This window comes from Neopsephotus bourkii, unplaced genomic scaffold (genome assembly GCF_033783945.1).
Source record: "Neopsephotus bourkii isolate Nb327-2 ecotype Australia unplaced genomic scaffold, CSIRO-AGI_Nbou_v1 NB_53, whole genome shotgun sequence".
Taxonomy (NCBI): domain Eukaryota; kingdom Metazoa; phylum Chordata; class Aves; order Psittaciformes; family Psittacidae; genus Neopsephotus; species Neopsephotus bourkii.
Window position 1 is genome coordinate 15,050,486 of NW_026900570.1, and position 19,529 is coordinate 15,070,014.

At 35.9% G+C, this 19,529-nt stretch overlaps 1 protein-coding gene across 1 annotated transcript in view; it reads right to left on the minus strand.

The window, feature by feature from the left end:
* The window catches only part of MALRD1 (MAM and LDL receptor class A domain containing 1), a 260,927-nt gene that overhangs the window by 51,997 nt on the left and 189,401 nt on the right, over positions 1–19,529 (minus strand). Inside the window, exons 33-34 of the mRNA XM_061352209.1 lie at positions 18,586–18,796; positions 3,534–3,809 (exon numbers count right to left, since the gene is read on the minus strand). Of these exons, the coding sequence (XP_061208193.1) occupies positions 3,534–3,809; positions 18,586–18,796 (487 nt within the window). The remainder of the gene's footprint in view (positions 1–3,533; positions 3,810–18,585; positions 18,797–19,529) is intronic.

Here is a 19,529-nt window from a genome sequence, read left to right on the forward strand (position 1 = left end):
CATATTTCTCAAATTAGTTATTTTTCACTTTCAGGAGAGGCCTTCAAGGGTTTTGGGGATAAAGACATTAAATACAAGCATTAACAGCATTGAAGACATGAAAATAAAAACTATAATATCAGCTTTTTGCCTGTGTTTCATTTTCCAGGTCCAAATCCAATCTGCTAGAAAGGGTATACTTTGAAAGTATACTATTTTTAATATTTATTAGTCATTTAGAACTTACCAGGACTACATCAGACACATTTTGGTGTACTACAGAGAACTGTGAAATAATTTTTTATTCATTGCTATTAGCACTTCAGCCAAATGGTGTTGGGGTCTGTGGAAAAGTAATGCATACCCCCACTGGTCCTAATGCGTTTATTTTACAACCTTACTACTCTAATCTGGCAGTTATAAAACAATATATTGAATGAGAGAGATAAAGTACCCTTCTGTAAAACTGACTGCAAAAAGAGCGCTGGCAAAGTAGAACATCTATAATTGAAAAACAGTTCCAAGATTTTCTTGATAAAAGCTGCAAGTAGTAAAATCCACCACATTAATAGGTATAAAAAAGTATTAACGTAATACTGTACAACCTACCTGCTGAGTGAACTCTATGGGAGATTCTGTCTGCATGAATCTAAGTCATGCAGAAAAAGGATTTCTGTGGCAGAAACTGTGGCTTCAGTAGGGATCTGACTAATGCATTTTATTTGTTTTTGTTTGTCCTTCTTTTGGGTTTTATACTTAATCTCTGCAAGATGCATTTTGACAACTGGACTTCATCACAGAAAAAACTCTCTCTGATCAATTCCTGAATTCAGGAGCCAGAAAATTTTTTACAGTCTACTGTTAAATTTAAATGAATGAAATTGCTAAAGGACCTGGCACACACAGAACGGAAGGTACCAATAAGCCTGAAATAGGAATGTACTTAAATCAGCACCAAGAAAAAAACCCCAACCAAACAGCAAAAAAAAAACAAACAAAAAAAACCCCAAACCCACCACCACCACCAACACCCAAACACCAAAACGTTGCTTTCTGAATACTATTCTGTGTTCATAAGTGCTTAGGAAAAAAGTTATTCAATTTCAATCTAAAACCTGAATACACACACCCCCCACAATCAGTGGTGTTATTACAGTACGCATGGACTAGAGCTACTAGCATAACAATCAATTTTAGAGATTATGCATAAATGCCAATGAAAAATGTAAATTTATGAGATATTTACCTTTTTCTGGTATTTTTCTGTTGAAAAACTTACATGGCATTTCACATGTTAAAAGTAGATAGCTAGAGATTAAATGCTGCACTCTCATGGTGTATAAGTTTTGATGGGAGAACCAGCTGTGACAGTAATCACTTTTTCATTGATTCCACCCCAAACTGCCACTAATCACTTTCTTTTTACTTTGCCTGCAACCATTATCTTCTCTGGAGAAGAAACATGAGTTGCTGCTTCTGTATTCATATCTTACATTGTCAACACTTACACGTTTATACAGTCAAAACTGAATTTTCTTTTTGCTTTGCCTACAACCATTATCTTCTTCAAAGAAACATGAGCTGCTGCTTCTGTATCCGTATCTTATATTGTCAACACTTACAAGTTTATACAGTCAAAACTGAATTTTGGAGTAGCAATGTGATTACAGATTTAAGTAAGTTTCCTTGGAGCACCAAGGTGTGCAATATCTATGGAGAATTTCTGTTCTCTGAATAGACTAAGACTTAATTTCCCCTCATTCCCTGGCCATTGCTTAAAAGTCAAAGGCAATGAAACAACATCTCACTGCTTTTGGGAATACTAATAATCATAGAAAACTCATGGCCTTTGGATATTGGGATTCGAGAACACATTAGCTCCCATGGCATGGACTTGGGATGTGTACTAAGATACAGCAGGGATATCTGTAATAGAGGACAGATTGAGGAAGAAACAGTGTTGAATGAAAACTAGTGAGGCTTATTTGAACTTATGGACATGTAAAATTTTTACATGCTTTTGGGGCATACAAAATTAAAAGTAAGATATATCTCAAAAAAGATGCCTTTTGACAAGAAAACCACAGAGCTCATTTCTAAACAAAAGTGTGTGGAAAGGCATGGACAGATTAGTCTGCAAATTCCATCCCAGTTTTGTGGAGTAATTTATTAAAGGAAATCTTAAGTGCAGTGGCCTGCATGTATATTCAGTAGTTTTGTTACAAAACATTAAAGAACTTGAATTTCTAGCCCACTGAAATCTGGTGTCTTACTAATTCTTTTGGTTCTGACAGGGATGAAAAATAAAATGTTAAAAACCACAGAATGAGAAGTTTAGAAAAATAATGTTTTTATATGTAAAAATTTGGGGTTTTTTTTCCTCCTATGTAGCAATTACTTTGGCCTTCATGGAATGAAACATTTGGCCTTAGTTCATTGACCAGTAATAAAGTATTTTGAAATGGGTGGACACTCAATTCTGTATCTGTCTGAAACTTCATGGTATCTCATTGCAGTTACAGTTCAAAGCCTGCTGTCATTGCATTTTGTTTGTGAGCCCTTCTCCTTGGTTGGGTTTTGCTGTTTAAGCCCAGCCAGCAACCCAGAAACCACACAGTCATTCGCTCACTCCCCCTACCCCCTTCCCCTGGCTCCCAGAGGGATGGGGAGTAAAATCAAAAGGTTGAGATAAGAACAGCCCAGTAACTAAGGTATAACACAGATCACTGCTGCTACCACCAATAACAATAATGGTAAGGGAAATAACAAAGGAAGAGAATACAATCTCTCACCACCCGCTGACCAATACCCAGCCCATCCCAAGCAGTGAACTGCCCTTCTGGGTAACTGCCCCCAGTTTATATACTGGGCATGACATGCTGTGGTATGGAATAACCGTTTGTCTAGTTTGGGTCAGGTGCCCTGTCTCTGCTTCCTCCCAGCTTCCCCTCCTCCCTGGCAGAGCAGGAGACTCAGAAAGTCTTTGGTCAGAGTAAACATTACTGAGCAACAACTAAAAACATCGGTGTTATCAGCGCTGTTCTCAGGCTGAAAGTCAGAAACACAGCACTGCAGCAGCTACTAAGAAGGAGAAAAATGACTGCTACTGCTGAACCCAGAACACTGGGGCAAAGATCGCTGCTACTGGATGAACAGACTTTATTTTAAACTCCTTGGCAGATTGTGGTTGCCTTGAATGTTACTGGATTATAGAACGGCAAAAGTCTATCTATCATATTGCAATTGGAGATGAGGCAATGTAAATGCAGGTGACTGATCCATGGAAAAAAGTGGAAATGCTTCCAATCATTAACAGAAATATAATACAAATTATTTTAAGCATTTATCAAAGTTGATAGCCAGGGAATAAGAATGCATAAGAGAACTTAGACTGTCTCTCCAGGTAAAATTTGTATCACGTTTATGATAAAACTAATATTTCTCTTGATGAGGAAGTAGTGAATTTTACTCTTCATTATGTTGCTATTTTTCACATCATTGTTTTAGGAAAGTAAGTTAGGATTGCCTTAACCATAGCAATGAAAGTAACTTACGACAGCCAACTTCATCTTCATTAAGGTAGCAGTCAGACACACCATCACATTTCAGGAGGGATGGGATACAGCCTTTGGAAGGACACAAGAACTCTGTTTGATTGCAAGAGCCTGGAGATGAGGTGGTAGGCATCTCTATGGGACAGTACATTTCATCACTTCCATCCATGCAATCTTCAGTGCCATTGCATTTTGCAGCAAAGGGTAAACACTGCTGCACATATGCACATGTGAACTGGTCACTCTTGCATGTTGGAGGGTGTGGATCAGCTGAACCTACGAAAAAAAAAACCAGGAATATTTATTTCTCAGACCCCTAAGTCCCTGTTTCATCCTACAAAAGTCACTGCAACTGAATTTTACCAGTAGAAAAATGAGAAATATTTGTGGAAACTGATTTCTAAGAAGCTGGCTATGCTAACACTGTGGTTTACACCAACAGGGTCTCCCATGGGAGCTATATGATGTATTCCTGTAAATTTTGTTATATGTGCAGGGAAAAGAGAAACATTGCAAAATTTAACTTTATGCATTTAACCTTTTCTAGGCCAATTTGCTGCAGGTGAGTAAAGAAAATAACATTATGATTGTTTGAGACAAGGAAAGACAAATTAATGTTCCCAGCTCTGTAAAAGACAGGGGTTTTGCTGTTGACTTGAGCTGAAGCAGAGCAAATTAAGCGCAAAAGTTCATGGGTGGATTTTAGCTTGGCTTTCAAAATGGTGCAAGCAGTGCTCTCTGACCTCAGATGTCAAATATTACTGCTGCACTATGACACACTGTACAGAATTACATGGTTTTTGTCATTGTTTTGCTACTTTTAATCCACTGGGCATGGCAGTATGTTTGTTTATTCTGTGATATCAGGCTGGAGTTTTACAGCAGGAGAACATTGCTGAAACATGGTCAGTTTCTAAAATAACTACATCATGAACAACAGGGTTTTGAACAAAAAATGAGCTGCTAATGCAGTCAAGTAAACGGAATACCAGTATTACATGACTGTCTGGTTGCTTGTGAAACAGTTAACAAAAAAAGAGCTCAAATTGCTCTAACACTGACCTTAGCTAGCTTAGCAGTTTTTGATTTTCATGTTGATGTCAGAAAATCACAATTGAAAAGCTTCATACAATAGAATATTCCAGACAACGTTTTATACCACTAGTGTTTTTAAATGCTACCACACAACTAGAAAAATATATTTAATATACTGGACATAATCTAAACATAAATCAATAACAATGGATTTAACAGTGAAAATAATAACCTACAAATCTTTGGGCTTCTTTTTATTCAGAATTACATCATAAACCTCTCAAAACCATGTCCTTTAAATGGGATTGAAAATATTGCATCTTCATGATATGTGTTGTATAAATGTGTTTGTCTCAAAAAGATTATTTTTGTATATCCTACTGTAAAAGACTTATAAAAGTTGTCCCTAGATAGTTGATTATAGATATTTAAATCACATGAATTTATTTTTGAAAAAAAAAAAGGATTTTAGGTTTTGCACTTTTTTGTACTTTGTTCCCACATTTTAGTAGATAATTAATAAAAGTAGCACATAAAGATGTTAGAATTGGGTTCATCATGAAGGATTTGAATATAGGGCCATGATTCAAGCTTGCCGATGACACCAAGCTGTGTGGTTCGGTTGATACACTGGAGGGAAGGAATGCCATCCAGAGGGACCTTGACACACTTGTGAGGTGGGCCGATTACAACATTATGAAGTTGAACCATGACAAGTGCAAGGTCCTACACCTGGGTAGGAGCAATTCCAGGCACAACTACAGGTTGGGCAGAGAAGGGATTCAGAGCAGCCCTGCAGAGAAGGACTTGGGGATGATAGTTGATGAGAAAATGAACATGAGCTGGCTTCAGTGTGCACTTGCAGCCCAGAAAGTCAACTATATCCTGGGCTGCATCAAAAGGAGCGTGACCAGCAGGAAGTGTTCTTGCCCCTCTACTTTGCTTTTGTGAGACCTCACTTGGAGTATTGTGTGCAATTCTGGTGTCCTCAACATAAAAAGGACATGGAACTGTTGGAACAAGTCCAGAGGAGGGCCACGAGGATGATCAGGGGGCAGGAGCACCTCCTGTATGAAGACAGGCTGAGAAAGTTGGGGCTGTTCAGCCTGGAGAAGAGAAGGCTGCGTGGAGACCTCATAGCAGCCTTCCAATATTTGAAGGGGTCTTATAAGGATGCTGGGGAGGGGCTCTTCATTAGGGACTGTAGGGATAGGACAAATGGGTTCAAACTTAAACAGGGGAAGTTTAGATTGGATATAAGGAGGAAGTTCTTTACTGTGAGGGTGGTGAGGCACTGAAATGGGTTGCCCAGGGAAGTTGTGAATGCTCCATCCCTGGCGTTGTTCAAGGCCAGGCTGGACAGAGCCTTGGATGACATGGTTTAGTGTGAGGTGTCCCTGCCCATGGTAGGGGCTTGGAACTTGATGATCTTAAGGTCCTTTCCAACCCTAACTATTCTATGATTTTATGATTCTGCCTACATACCAATGAAATGTATGGGAATTTATTGGGAGAACCTATTTCTCTCTTTATTGATATAAAACTAGAACTGTCAAAGATAGAGCAGATTTTACACCATTTTTTTAATGAACTATTTTATATTTTTAGTTTGCATTTGTTGCATTTGTTATAAAAAAAGGTATGATTAGAGTAGATAGCTTTTTTTTTTTTTTCTTCTGTAACTTCTGACCTTTCCCTCACAGTGCCTCGGGGGCATTTAAGCAGCAAAAATGATTTAACTGCAGTCAGTTCCACTTAGACATGCACTTTTGTCATTGACTAGTCTAGTTGTAGTATTCATGTATTCTGACACAGTGGAAATTAACTCCACACAGTTCCAATACATTTGACTTTTTTATGGTCACTTGTTGATGTTGCAGGAGAATTTGCATTCATAGTACATTTGTGAGCGTTTTTGATTCAGTTTAATTCCTTGTACCTGGTCCTGTTCATAATATGCTTGCTAACAGGATTTTACCTAAATTGCTCTGAAAAGTGAAAACCTAAACTCAATACTTTTTGAGCATGTTGCTTGTTATGCATCTTGTCTTGAGTGTTATACTATATACAGCCTTCTACAGCACTGATCAGTTTAGCCATATAGTCCCAATCATAAAAAGGGCTTATCTGTGTAAATGACCCCATACTAAATTCAGTAGTTAGGCAAATGCTCAAATACTTTGTTGAATGGGGGATTAATATTTTTATCATTTATCAACTCCTTATTGATGTTAAAAAATAATGTATGGAAAGAAGTTCTTCCTGACTTGCATACCAATAATTTCAGAGTGCGAGATATTCGCTGAGAGCAATGAAGATGTCTCCAATTTATGCTAGAGGTTAAATTAGGGATAAGGTTAACCAGTGGCATTGCTGAGGTCTGCTTTATGTTTTCAGTACATTAATAAAAATCCAAAGTGATACCCTGAAATCAGCAAAAGCATTTTATATAAGAATAATAAATAAGATTAGAATATACCTCAAAAACCATAAGAATATCACCTTGTTTATTAACTCACATTAAGCATTAATTAGTTCACATATCTTTGGTTTCAGATGCAATAAGAAAATTGTGCTCTGCATGATATTCTATATAACATCATGACTGTACTCCCACGTTTTCTTTTCTTTTTCTTAAACATAAATTTATAAAGAATTTTCTTAATTATATATTAAATGTGCCTGGTACAAATGTTGAAAATGTATAAAACATTAATTTGTATATAGATAGCATTTAAAACCAACTAATTAGGAATATGCAAATCTAGAAAATCATTAGTTAATTTCAGCTGAAATCTCAAGCAACATATTAATGCAAAACTAATTACTTGCATTCAAAGTTACTGTCTATGTAATTATATTAAGCTCACCGTGGCAGTGTCTGCTACTAACATGTTTCCTTCTAAAGGGTGACAATATTAATTCTGTTTTCCTGCCACTGGGAAGAATTGAACTGAAATGTTAACACTGCAATGTGATTTGAAGTGAAAAATGAGCTGGCACTAACAAGAGACTCACCATAAATACCTTCCATTATGCCAAGTTATACAGTGGTATGCTCACCTGACTCGGCTGTAGAAACTAACTTTAAACTTATGCATTTACATGATTCTTATAGCCACTTTTTTAGATATGTATGAAGGCTATGTAAACATCTGGCTTTTTTCAATGGAAATTGAACTATCTGTTTGTGGCCCATTACAGCCATTACACTTCAAATCATCAGGTTCAATAATTGCCTAATACTGGCACGCCAATAAAATGCTTCCTGCACCTTTTGCTAGACGAAGAAAAGATGTTCCCAACCAGCAATCTTCTTCTGAGTGTTGTGTGGCTCTCATTTTGAGACCACATTCAGGAGTGGAGGACATACTGTGCAGTTTGCTTTTTTAAAAAGTAGTATCTATATGAAGCTGTTTAAGGACTCGGAGATAAATCCACTGAAAATAACGTGTTCTAAGGAGCACAGTATAAAAGCTTAGCTTTCTGTATTCATGCATGATCACTGAACAGCGGGACTGGAGAACCTCAGGAATACATTCAGTATTTGCACACAGATGGAAAGCAAACTAATCAAAAACAATTTCAGAGAAAATAAGCTCTGCTCTACAGAATACCAAGTCTGTATTTAGATCTGCATAAAAAAGAACAGCAAATTGTTAGTGTTCCATTATAGCCAAATAATCATGACTTTTTAAGTAGAAAGCTGAGGACATATCCTTATTTTATTTTGCACTCAGTGTTTTATTTTACCTTGCATATGGCAAATACACAAAATGAAAGAAAGGGGTTTAAAATGTGCACATAACGTCTACTAAGGCCCTAAAAATCACATTTAAATTTGGTCCTAAGCCTTTGTGAAACCTTCTCAAGCAGCTGTGCTGGGTGTGTTACAACCTAAGGACCAAGAAGTGCTACAAACACCCTCACACTTTGAAGAGGAGTTAGCTAGTTGAGAGAGACACATAAAAGCAAAACTCAGACCAGTGGGTAAGGCAAACCAAATTTGGTACGTACTGCTTCATGAACTGTAATAACTAAATCTGAATATGTCTGTACTTCATTGTTGTCAGATAAAATGGGTACCTTTAGGTACATTTTTATTTCAATGTACTAACCATCAAACCATCTATTACACTAAATAGAGCTTGTGAGCAGATGGTTTGGGACTAAGGAGCATTTACAGTAAGTCAAGAAGTGCTCATCATCAACGACGTAATTACATATTTATGGGACTTATGGACTTACTGTTTGATAAAGTTTTTCTCTACATGTATGCTTTGTTGTACTATTGTCTTTGTCACCCATGGAGTGTACTGACCCTGTTTCCTGACTGTATTGCAAACTTCACAGATCAACACTGTAAACTTTTTGCCCATGAATTACTGGTACTCAGTCACAGGAAATCTCCGAACTGCTATTACCCAAATGCTAATATAAAATATATGTTTGAATTACACAGACATTAGCACAGCAAGAAACATACAAACACACTTAATTTGAATGAAAAACACCTTCATGCTATTTACTTCTTTTCTGCCTTTCGTGTTCAGATACCAAGATCTCTGGTGCAGAGTAGGTCCCCATTTATATCTATGTATCACTTGTAACAGTAAATTCTAATTAAGACCTGTAGACACTGGCATTACAGTCAACACCAGAAAGCATGAAATAGTTACCCCATGCTATTATGCAGCATTAACTCAGTTGTATCAGAACTTGCTCTAAAGCCCATTTAGGTAAATGGGGCAACTCATCGACTTTAATTTGCATCAGACCCTTGAAAACTAACATCCTGATATATTTGCATAAGTAATTTGCCTACTAAATCTAGTAAAAACAGTGACTCTTTTAGCTGTAGCTAAAAGAGGCCAAAAATAACCACCTCCAACAGTTTCCAATAGACAAGAGTGTAAGTTAATTACAGGCCCAATCCAATGCATTAATCAAGTTGAAGTAAGTGGCAGTCCTCATTTTCACTTCAGTAAACACTGGTTCAGGGCATGAAATCAGCCCATTCAAGGTGCCAAGGAAATAACTTTGTTAAAAAAAATTTAACCAGACTGAAAAAAGTTAACCAGACTGAAGCCTTTCAAATACTTTAACAATCTGCCCATGAGCCTTTATCAGTTCCAATAAAGTTTCTGCTGGAAAATAAAATGTTAATTTCAAAGCCTGTAAAAAGACAAAAAGGGAGAAATCAAGTCTGGCAAATTGAATCTTTAATTCTCTTCCTTTTGTGAAAACATGAAAGAATAGGATAGGGTGCTGAAGAGAATCCCAGAGACCCTGTTACAAAACCAGCATTAACAAAATCAGAACTTGCCCCAATGACTTCAGAGTTTTATATACCTGTGTAGAATTGTACAGAATTTATTTTAAATTATCACAGTTTGCTAATATACAAACATAATGGAAAAAAAGACAGGTTTATTGCCAGTAAAATCAAACTGTGATTTATAATTTCCACTCAGAGAACTACCACTTATCTCTGAAACACACTGACTACCTGCAACAGCAATATGGCAGTATTCCCCATATTTCTGTCAAGAACAGTACAGGAATTGCTAGCTATGCCTGCTCTTGTAATGGATGTATTTATTTGTTTATTTATTAGGAGCAATGAAGAACTGGAGAAGCTGGGAAGCTTTAGTTTCCAACAAAATGAGGTGAGCTGGATTACAGGACAGGTTTAGAGTGGAAAAAAAAAAGTAGTTGAAATCAGCACATTTTAACAGGTGGGGTGGGAACACAACACTATGTTAAATATTTTATTTCTCAAGTTGTAAAGAAAGGTAGCTTCTACAAGCACAAATTTATCATCAGCTGAGACAAGCTCTGAAAAAAAATATGGTAAAACTCATATAATTTCCAAGATAAATTGAAGTTGTGATTTACTCTTATTGAGGAGACAGATAAGTTTACATAATGAAGAATCTGAGAATTTTATTCTTTCTGAGATAACATCATGAAACTATTCCATTCCAAAAATGATTGCTCTCCATCCCTCCAAGGAAATATGTTGATGTTATGAACAAACTTAGCAAGGCAAAATATCATCTCTGTGATTTGAAGCTTGCTTGGGTTTTTTTGGTGTAAACAGATGGGTTTTGGAGGTTCAATATTAAAGAAACTATTTAAATACACTATTAATAAACTAAAAGATTTTTTAATTTCCCAAAAGACACCTAGCTTGAATCAGAAGATTCCAGTATCCTGTGTAAGTATGAGAAGGCAGAGAGAAATGAAAATATTTGGACACATATATTTATTTATTTAAATATACATGGTATAATTGTATTCAGAACTTGCCACTAATTATAGTTGTTTATATAGTATAACTGTGTTATCCTAAAATTATTCTCAGTTTCCTTGTCTGTCAAATCCACAAAAAATTGTGGCTTAACCACCAGCTAGGTCTGTGCAGTGAAAGATACTGAAACATGCTGAAGGAGTTTTTAAAGGCACTATGCCCTGGATTGTAATTTTTACTCTGTAAAAAAGCAGAAATACCCTATCTCATCCAAGCAAATAGAAACTAAACCATATTCAGATTGGTTTTAGGGAGAAACTAATTAACTAAAGAAGCTAATCACAAATATCCCTGGTATCCCCAGTCCTCTATTACCATTAATCCTGCTTTACTTTTCCCCTTTGTTTTTACAGGCTTCCTTTCCCCAGCTCCCGCTGAATCATCTCTTGCCCTAACCTCTCAACCTGCCAGAGATTTGTGCTTCACTGCAAGCATGAGTGGACAAGCTAACAGTGATTCCCCTGGCTCTGCATCTTAAAGAAATCAGAAGTTAAGTTTTCTGTACAGAGTTTTTACCTGTGACCTAACACTGTAGTATTAGCAACTTTCAACATCTCCTACATTCAGTCTCTGGGAGTTTCAGAGATGGATCATTGACTTCATCTAAGCCTTTGTCAGATGAATCCTCTTCCACTGTAGAATTTTCTTACTATTGCTTCACATGTATGAATGCATGGATACGCTCATGCACACCCTTCAGCAAGACAGTCTCTGAGCCACCAGGGTATATTTTTTGCACAAATAACTCATAAACACCAGCTGTACTTTCTGTGTTGCTGTTTCTTAATTAGTTACAGGTGTCATTTATGCTGCTCTTATAAGATTCAGTGAAATAGCATCTACTGACAGTGCCAGGGAACATATAAAATTATCTGCAAATGGATAGGTTTCTACGCTGCTTGGATATTTGACTGATTTGCCCATAATAGAAAACTTCATAAAGAAAAACAATACTACATTCGAAGGTGTATCTGAATAATGTAGATGAAGAAACCAAAATATTCAATCATGTCTCATCAGGAATTTCTCTGCATTGGAAAAAGCAGAGTCTGCTCTGGATAAAATAGTATTCAATAATGTGGTTAAACATGACATCATTGTATATAAACACATAGATCCTGTTGTGAAGCAAAGGGGAGTCTGCGGCAGTAAAAGCAGGGAAGATTTCTAGACAATCAGGATTCAAAGAGTGTATTCTATGAAGCAGAGATAAAATAGTCCTCAATATAAATTACGAGAAATAAATAACGACCAGCCAAGACTTTATGAATTAACATTTCCAGGCATATGTACCTTAGCTTTGTGGTTTCTAATCTGAAATCACAAAGGGATTGACTTCTGAAGAATGGTTACTAACCATTTTCTGAAAATTAGATACCTACAAGACACCATATAGCACCAAAAATTATAGTAGCTCAGACTAATGGTTAATTTTGATAACCTTGACCAGTGACCATTAGCTTGTTATCTATAGAGATTTATTTTTTAAATTCTTTCTTTCTTTATGCTATCTATGCTATATGGAAATAGTGTTTATAATAAATATTCTTCTACCAAGCTATTTCAATTGAAAAGTCTTAGAAACAACTTAATTTTGCAGGTTTAATTAAAATACTCATCTGAGACAGTTTGTATTAGATGTCAGTAATGAAGTTCATTTCCTTCCACTTTGAAAAAAAAGAATGGCATACAGTTGTGGCCCTTTGGAAGGCTTCTCAGCCTGGTGGCTGAACCTGCACCTATCATACATTTTTAGTATGATATTGCACATTGATATTAGACAAGGTGTAATTCTGCTATAGTTGGGAGGTCAATGGAAACTGTTTTGCTCTGAAGGAACTTCAGGATTGGGTCTGTTATGTATAAATCTGTTGTGAGATCTGAAACTGCAATATAGAGAAGTCTTGAAGAAATCCTACCCACCAGACAGAAGATTGAATCACTAAGATTTAAATAAAAAGCTTGTACAATTCAAGACCTAAATGGGAATACACTGAACAGCTTTCCTGTTCATGAATATAAGCCTAGATTCGTACAAACATCAGCATATAATTTAAATCCTGAATATTAAAAATTTCCTTAGCGTTAAAAGGGGAACTGACAAGTTAAAGGGAAAACTCCCCTGAGAATTACATACAGCTCTGGAAGCCTCTGAATTACAAAGGTCTGTCAATGGGGAAAACAGTATGTGTAGTTCCCCGTTTCTTATACTTTTTGCCAGGCACCCATAAGTGTTGGAGACAGGTTATATTGATAGATCCAACTTTTCTTTACTTACTATGGCTGACTTGAATTTCACAGTGTATTTATCCTAAATTTTGTGATTGAAATGCCATTTCCTTTGTTTCGTCACTTCTTTGCAATATCAGCTCTTCTAAAAAGGAAAGATATCTATATGGGTGAATCTAGCTGTCTGTCATGACTTTCTTATGAAGGCTCAAAGACAGTGAGGATTCAGTTTCTGGAGGATATTAGGTTTTAGGCTAGTGGGAAGCTTTTGTGTGCATTTTAAAAAAACTCTTCACAGTACTAGGTGGCTTGGGCTTGAATGTAGAGCTAAAACCAGTGTTGTGATTCACAGATTCTGATTTGCTTTTTTCTATTTGTTTCATCACAACAGGTGAAAGCTTGCTCAATGTAAGGATTATTTCAAATCTTTACAACAGGTCTAGTTTGTGTTTTGTTACAAAGCAATGGGAGGACTCGGATGAGTTACAGCATGTCAAAGCAAACTTTTCACCTAAATGAAAGCCACCCACAACCACTGAAGAGTTTACTGTACTTCAGTACATAAATGGCAAATCTGACTCATTTATCGGTAAACTGTGTGGTGAAGTCAAGAACTATGACATTGTTAGCAAAAAAAACCAACCCACAGCAGTCTGGCAAATAGCACTGGGATTTGTGCAATTCCACCATGACCCAATGACCCAGTGTTAGAGACAATATGTCCTCTCTGTGCTGAGTGTTTTGCACTATGTGAGTTACCCTTTTATTTCCAATGAATCCTTCTGTAATGATATTTTCTGCTGCAGACAAAACTTCCAGGTGAAAGTGAAGATGCAGTAGAGAGCGGAGAGGAACTTGTAACACTGGCAGTCCTTTCTCATGTGTTGATAAAGTATTAAGAGTATTTCACAAAACAGAAAAGAAGGAAAATGTTTCTCATAGCACTGAGCAGCTGTGGGTAGGAATCTATGAGAGCAAACAGACTAAAAAAAGAAATGGAAAATTTACAGAATGATAAGGAAAGGTGGACTCTAGAACCTACAGCACTGCATGATGTTTGCACTCCTGTTTATATCCAAGATGCAGCCCAAATATTCATTGTAAAGTGTCAGTGCTATTATTTTTGAATAAACTGAAACATAAAGCAATTACTTACAGCAATACTATTTAAAAGTATAAGTTCACAAAGAGCTGTTGCGAAAGAGTGGCTAGCAGGTATATTCACTGCATCAAGAGGCTGGAGCAGCAGTTAGTGCTGACTTTGTACTAATATTTACCTTCTTACAGCATAAGATCTCCACAAGCACAAAGATTTTGCCTGAGTGATCTCTGGAAGAGATCACAAAACATATTTACTATTAATTTGTTTCTTGAGGATACTCTTGCAATACATAAAACTGCTATGTAACTAGTATCTCATTATTTAAATTACACAGACTTTGCCCATCCAGTTTATTTCTTCAATAATGAATGAGTGATGAAACCTTGTATTCTGATTTACATAAGCAGCATAAAGTTTGGATGTTAGAAATCAGCTAGATCCTGTCCCACTGACAGTGTTGCAGCTCTCTCTGTGCATCAGCATCAGCGAGAAGTTACTTCTGCAATAGGCCAGAGACTAGCTTGGTCACACTTTATCTTAATGTTCAGAAACATTTTGGATCTGTAGAAAATCTCATGGCTAATGAGGGCTGACTACTTAAAAACAAATAAAAAACACAGCTGAATTAGAGCTACTGGTAATGTTGTATTGCTTAGAGCTCCCAACCAGCTAAATTACCATTGTTTCTATTTAGAACATGTTGCCTCAGGAAACCCAAAGTAATTAAAGACAAGTGCAAAATAAAAATAGAGAGAGAGAAAAAAAAGATCTGCAGCAGTAAAGCACTCTCCTGAAAGAGAGAATATCACACAAAACCTGCACTGCATGTAATACTCTTTTCTTGGAGTTAGGTCTTTGAATAAATGTGATGAGCAAAAATCAAAGCAGGACTGACAGCGGAATAGGTAAATTTCCCACCATTTCTGTTAAAGGAAAATGTTCTTGCTTAAATATCTACAGGCAGTGATTTTATATTATTTGAAGGTAATATCTTCAAATTTTACCATGTGAATTTTTAAGCAGTTACTCAGCAACAATTATTAGTAAAAAATAGCACCTACTTCAAAGTAGCTGCTTTTTGTCACCACCAATATTAAACCTTTAGAGTTAGGTTTTTCCTCCTAAACTGCTGTGGTTTATTTTATCATACATAGTTTGTGTGGTTCTCTTGCCTCTTCGCAAGGACAGATTTGGTCTACCTGGACAGCATTTTTTTGTCTGGAGAGGATATTATGTAACAAGTCACATACTCATTAGGAGATTGCCTTCCATTAGACAATTGTATATATTTTTTTGAGAAATACATACCTGGGACAACAGTAAGACCACAAAACTGGGGGAGGGAGATGGATGATATAGATGATAGAAGAAACTAGCAGAATTGTCAGGATGCACATAAAACTGTGAAGCGGTTGGTGAAGGCAAAAAAATGTGTGGAAAATCCTAAAATATGATGCCTGAAATTGAATGCCCAGTTAAGTGATGAACAGGAGGTGGATGAGTAGAATATGGAAGTGTGGAAACATCAAGACTGAGGATGAATCTAGGACGACATATTTAATGCAAGCTAGAGGTTATGAATAGAGGTATGAAAAAAAAAAGTAGTGGTAAGGATAGAATACTCTGTACTCTAATTCCAAGTAATGGATCTAATTGAGTGTAAGATGATCTACAGCAGTAGATGCAATGTGATAAGGATTAAAAAGCATGAAAAAGACCTCCTACAATCAAGGTTTGCCAATTGATGTTTTTCCAATAACAAATACATTATTTTCCAATAACTTAAGGTTTGTGCATGTTCACAAAGAACTAATTCATAGAAGAAAAATAAGTTGAAAGATATGAGAAAACATGGCCTTCAGAACTTCAGAAATTCTCTGAACCAAATTAATTCAGATTGGGAAAGACTGAGGGAAGGCAGAATTTGTTATGTTCTTCTTTCATTCTGATACATTTCCTTGGGTATCCATTATTGGCCATACCACAATATTTGCCTACGTTTCTTTTAGGGTAGTATATTTTATGCCACTCTTGAAAAAGCATCAAGAATAGGCTTATAAAGAGCAATGTTTTGTGAAGAATTAATGTACAAAGCCTTCCTATACCTCTAGAAATCACCATCAAAAAATACATAGACTACAAAGGCAATGATCCTGCTTTTAAGTCAAATATGTAAGGTGTTCAAGGAAAAGTCTGTTTCTTTTTCAGATGATATGATAATGACATAATACAGAACAGAGCAAGATAAACCACCATTTCCATCTTGTAAGTACTACAGCTTGTAGGAACTAACTCTAGGCAGACTGCCAGTTTGCCACAGAAAGGAATAAGTTGATTCCTGAAGATGTCTGACCCTTCTGCAGCTGGGTGAAGAGCCTAGATGACCACCTAAGAATGTCTGATTTATTTTTAAGTGGTTGCATGTAGATAAAGTATGAATTTTTGACTTGGCCAACAAATTATACATAAGTAAACAGTAAAAGTCTACAAAATTTTCTTAAGGCATTCCTTATGATAAACCATATTTGTAAGACAGAGATGGTGATACAAGGTAGATACTCTGAAGTATTCTATAATGAAAATCTCTGGAGAAAAATAAAGTGATTAGAAGATGTTGCTCCATAAAAACTATCCCCTATATACTTTCCATGGAAATTTGTTTCCTTTCTCTGTATTCATTCTCATTCATAATTAACTGACAAAGTATAAGTTCTATAAAAATTGGAAAACTGATTTGTATGCATTGTTGGAATACTGACCTACATTTTCCAGTTAATTAATGGTACTTAAAATATACAATCTGAAAATATACAATCTGAAAATTTCTCTTCCTATTATGCCACATTATGCATAAAGCTGCCAAAGTAATTATTTGGTACGGTTAACAAAGGTTATTTTGATTACCAGGCTTACCATAATAAGGGTAGAACAAGCACCTCTTTATGTACATAGTCTGCATCTTACTGAAGACATTCCAGAATAGTATTTGCCTGAGCCTATTGGTGATATCATTCAAAGAAAACAAGCAAACCTTTTTATTCAGCTTGCGACTGAGCAAGAACCACCTGTGTGAACATATTATTTCACCTTAAGGCTTAAATTGGCATGTGGTTAATTCTCCAGGGAACTGGTTAGTCATTGCAATAAAAACAACAAATAATGCCCTCACCCCCTGCAAAAAAAAACCTGGAAACAAACCCCTTAACCCTCAAACTGACGCAAAACAAACTAACAAAAAGTTTCTTGAACAGCATGACAACTAATTCATACACAGACTATCCTATCTAAACACAAGAGCTGTATAAATAGAAAGAAATGTTATTCAAGAATATTTTTATAACATTCACTTTAGCATTCATTTAACCATAATAATTCCTACTTATTTCTTATTAATGAAAATCTACACAAAAGATTTTCTGTTTCTTTGTGTTTCTTCCCCTTTTGACTCTTCAAAATAAAGAATTATATTCATATCAGAATCTGTATTTGCAAATATTTTTAATTTTGGTACTGTATCGTGCTATATGTCATCTGCAGGGTAAATCACTGCCTTTCTCACTGAATAAACATGATATTTAGCTTTTGTTTTTAACTTACACAGTTCAAGTCACTTAGCTTGTGTAGCCCAAGTGAGACTGTAAAGTCTCAGACTCACACCGAGATAAATTTGCTATACTGCTGAGACATTTTATGAGAGAAAAAAAAATAAAAGGTCTAAACATATTTCTTTTTTAAATAGTTGTGAACCACTTTGATATTCATAATCTTTTTGAACTTTTTGAAATCACTCATAATCACTTTGATATTCTTCCATCCCAAACTAAGGCCTTTTCTGACTATTTTCACAAAGCAGAAAACCAATAGTTGAGTGATCCCTCTCAAGTATGGTTCATAAAAACACTAAGAGGCCCTCAATGAAAGTAATATTCTGAGTTTCTGTAATTACACAAATGCTCAAATGCTAATTATAACACAAAACTGTCTTCCATAATCCCTGGGCAAATATTTAGATACAGCACTCAGCCATCAAACAGGTAGGAATCACCCTGATAGGTGTAATGGGCCCTTTCTTTTAGAGAAAAATGCAGTAGTTAAAAATTCACCATGAGGGTCGTATTTGATAAATTTGATCTTTCTTCCCTTATACAGTTTTATTTTCTTTGAAAAACACATACTTCTTTGCATGACTGTGCTGTGCCCATTTATTTTCTACATTTTTTTGAATGAGTAAACACATAGCAGTATTGCAATAATTTGAAAAGAAAAAATACAGATTTTTAAACTGTAATATACATTAAAACATAAAATGCCACAATTTTCTTCTGCCCTCTGAAAAGTAAACATGTATTTTATATCTCTGTTTAACACCATACCTCCATCAACGCATTCAGGGGTGAAAGAAATATCATCAAGGGCAAATTCTGTGGGTTGACTCCACCCCACTTCAGCTTCAAAGACAACTCTGAAAGGAATGTTACTGGAGAGTGGTACATTTGCATACATCCATTTGTTTTCTTCGTTTCTACTAGAAGACCACATAAGAATATCCATGCCATGTTCCGTAGCTGTGCTATGTAGCCGTACCTGTTGACAAACCCAAGAGATGCAACTGAATCAGTATTAAGCAGCAGAGGAGTGCAGCTAGCTAAAGTAACGTAATCCAAACTCAGAAGCACAGGTACCTGCCTTGGGTATCACTGGCCTTCTTCGACATGGTTCAAACCCACACCTTCTAGGTTATGACCAAATGTTACTGAATATTTTTGCTAACACTAGTTCAATGAAAACAAAATTAAATAGAAAGAACTGCTAATACAGCCACTAATTTGAAAACCTACAGATAGTCTTAGCCTGACTTATAGAAGTTAATGAACAAAAACCCACCCCATATTCCTCTAAACATGAGGAAGAAACTGAGAAGGAACTTGACCTATCCTTTCATCTCTGAAAGGTGACCTCCTTATTGTTGATAGAATGGGTGAAGATCTTGGAGATATAAGTAAAATGCTTAGCATCTAATGATTTATGACATTTGTCTGGTACAAATAATTTACAATATCATGTTTCAGGCAGTCATGGTAAGTTAGCTCAAGCATATTTAGAAATCTGCAAATAAAAAATAAAATCATAAAATAGTGAAAAAAATAAGAAAGACAATTTATGAATTCACGGTTAGCCAACAACTGACGAATTAATGCAAAGCACAGGAAATTCTACAGATTACACAGGTAGTTGCTCTTCCCACTCAGGAGTCCAAAATCCTTATACAAACTAAACCTGTTCAGAAATTATGAAAAAGAACTGGAATAATGTACGT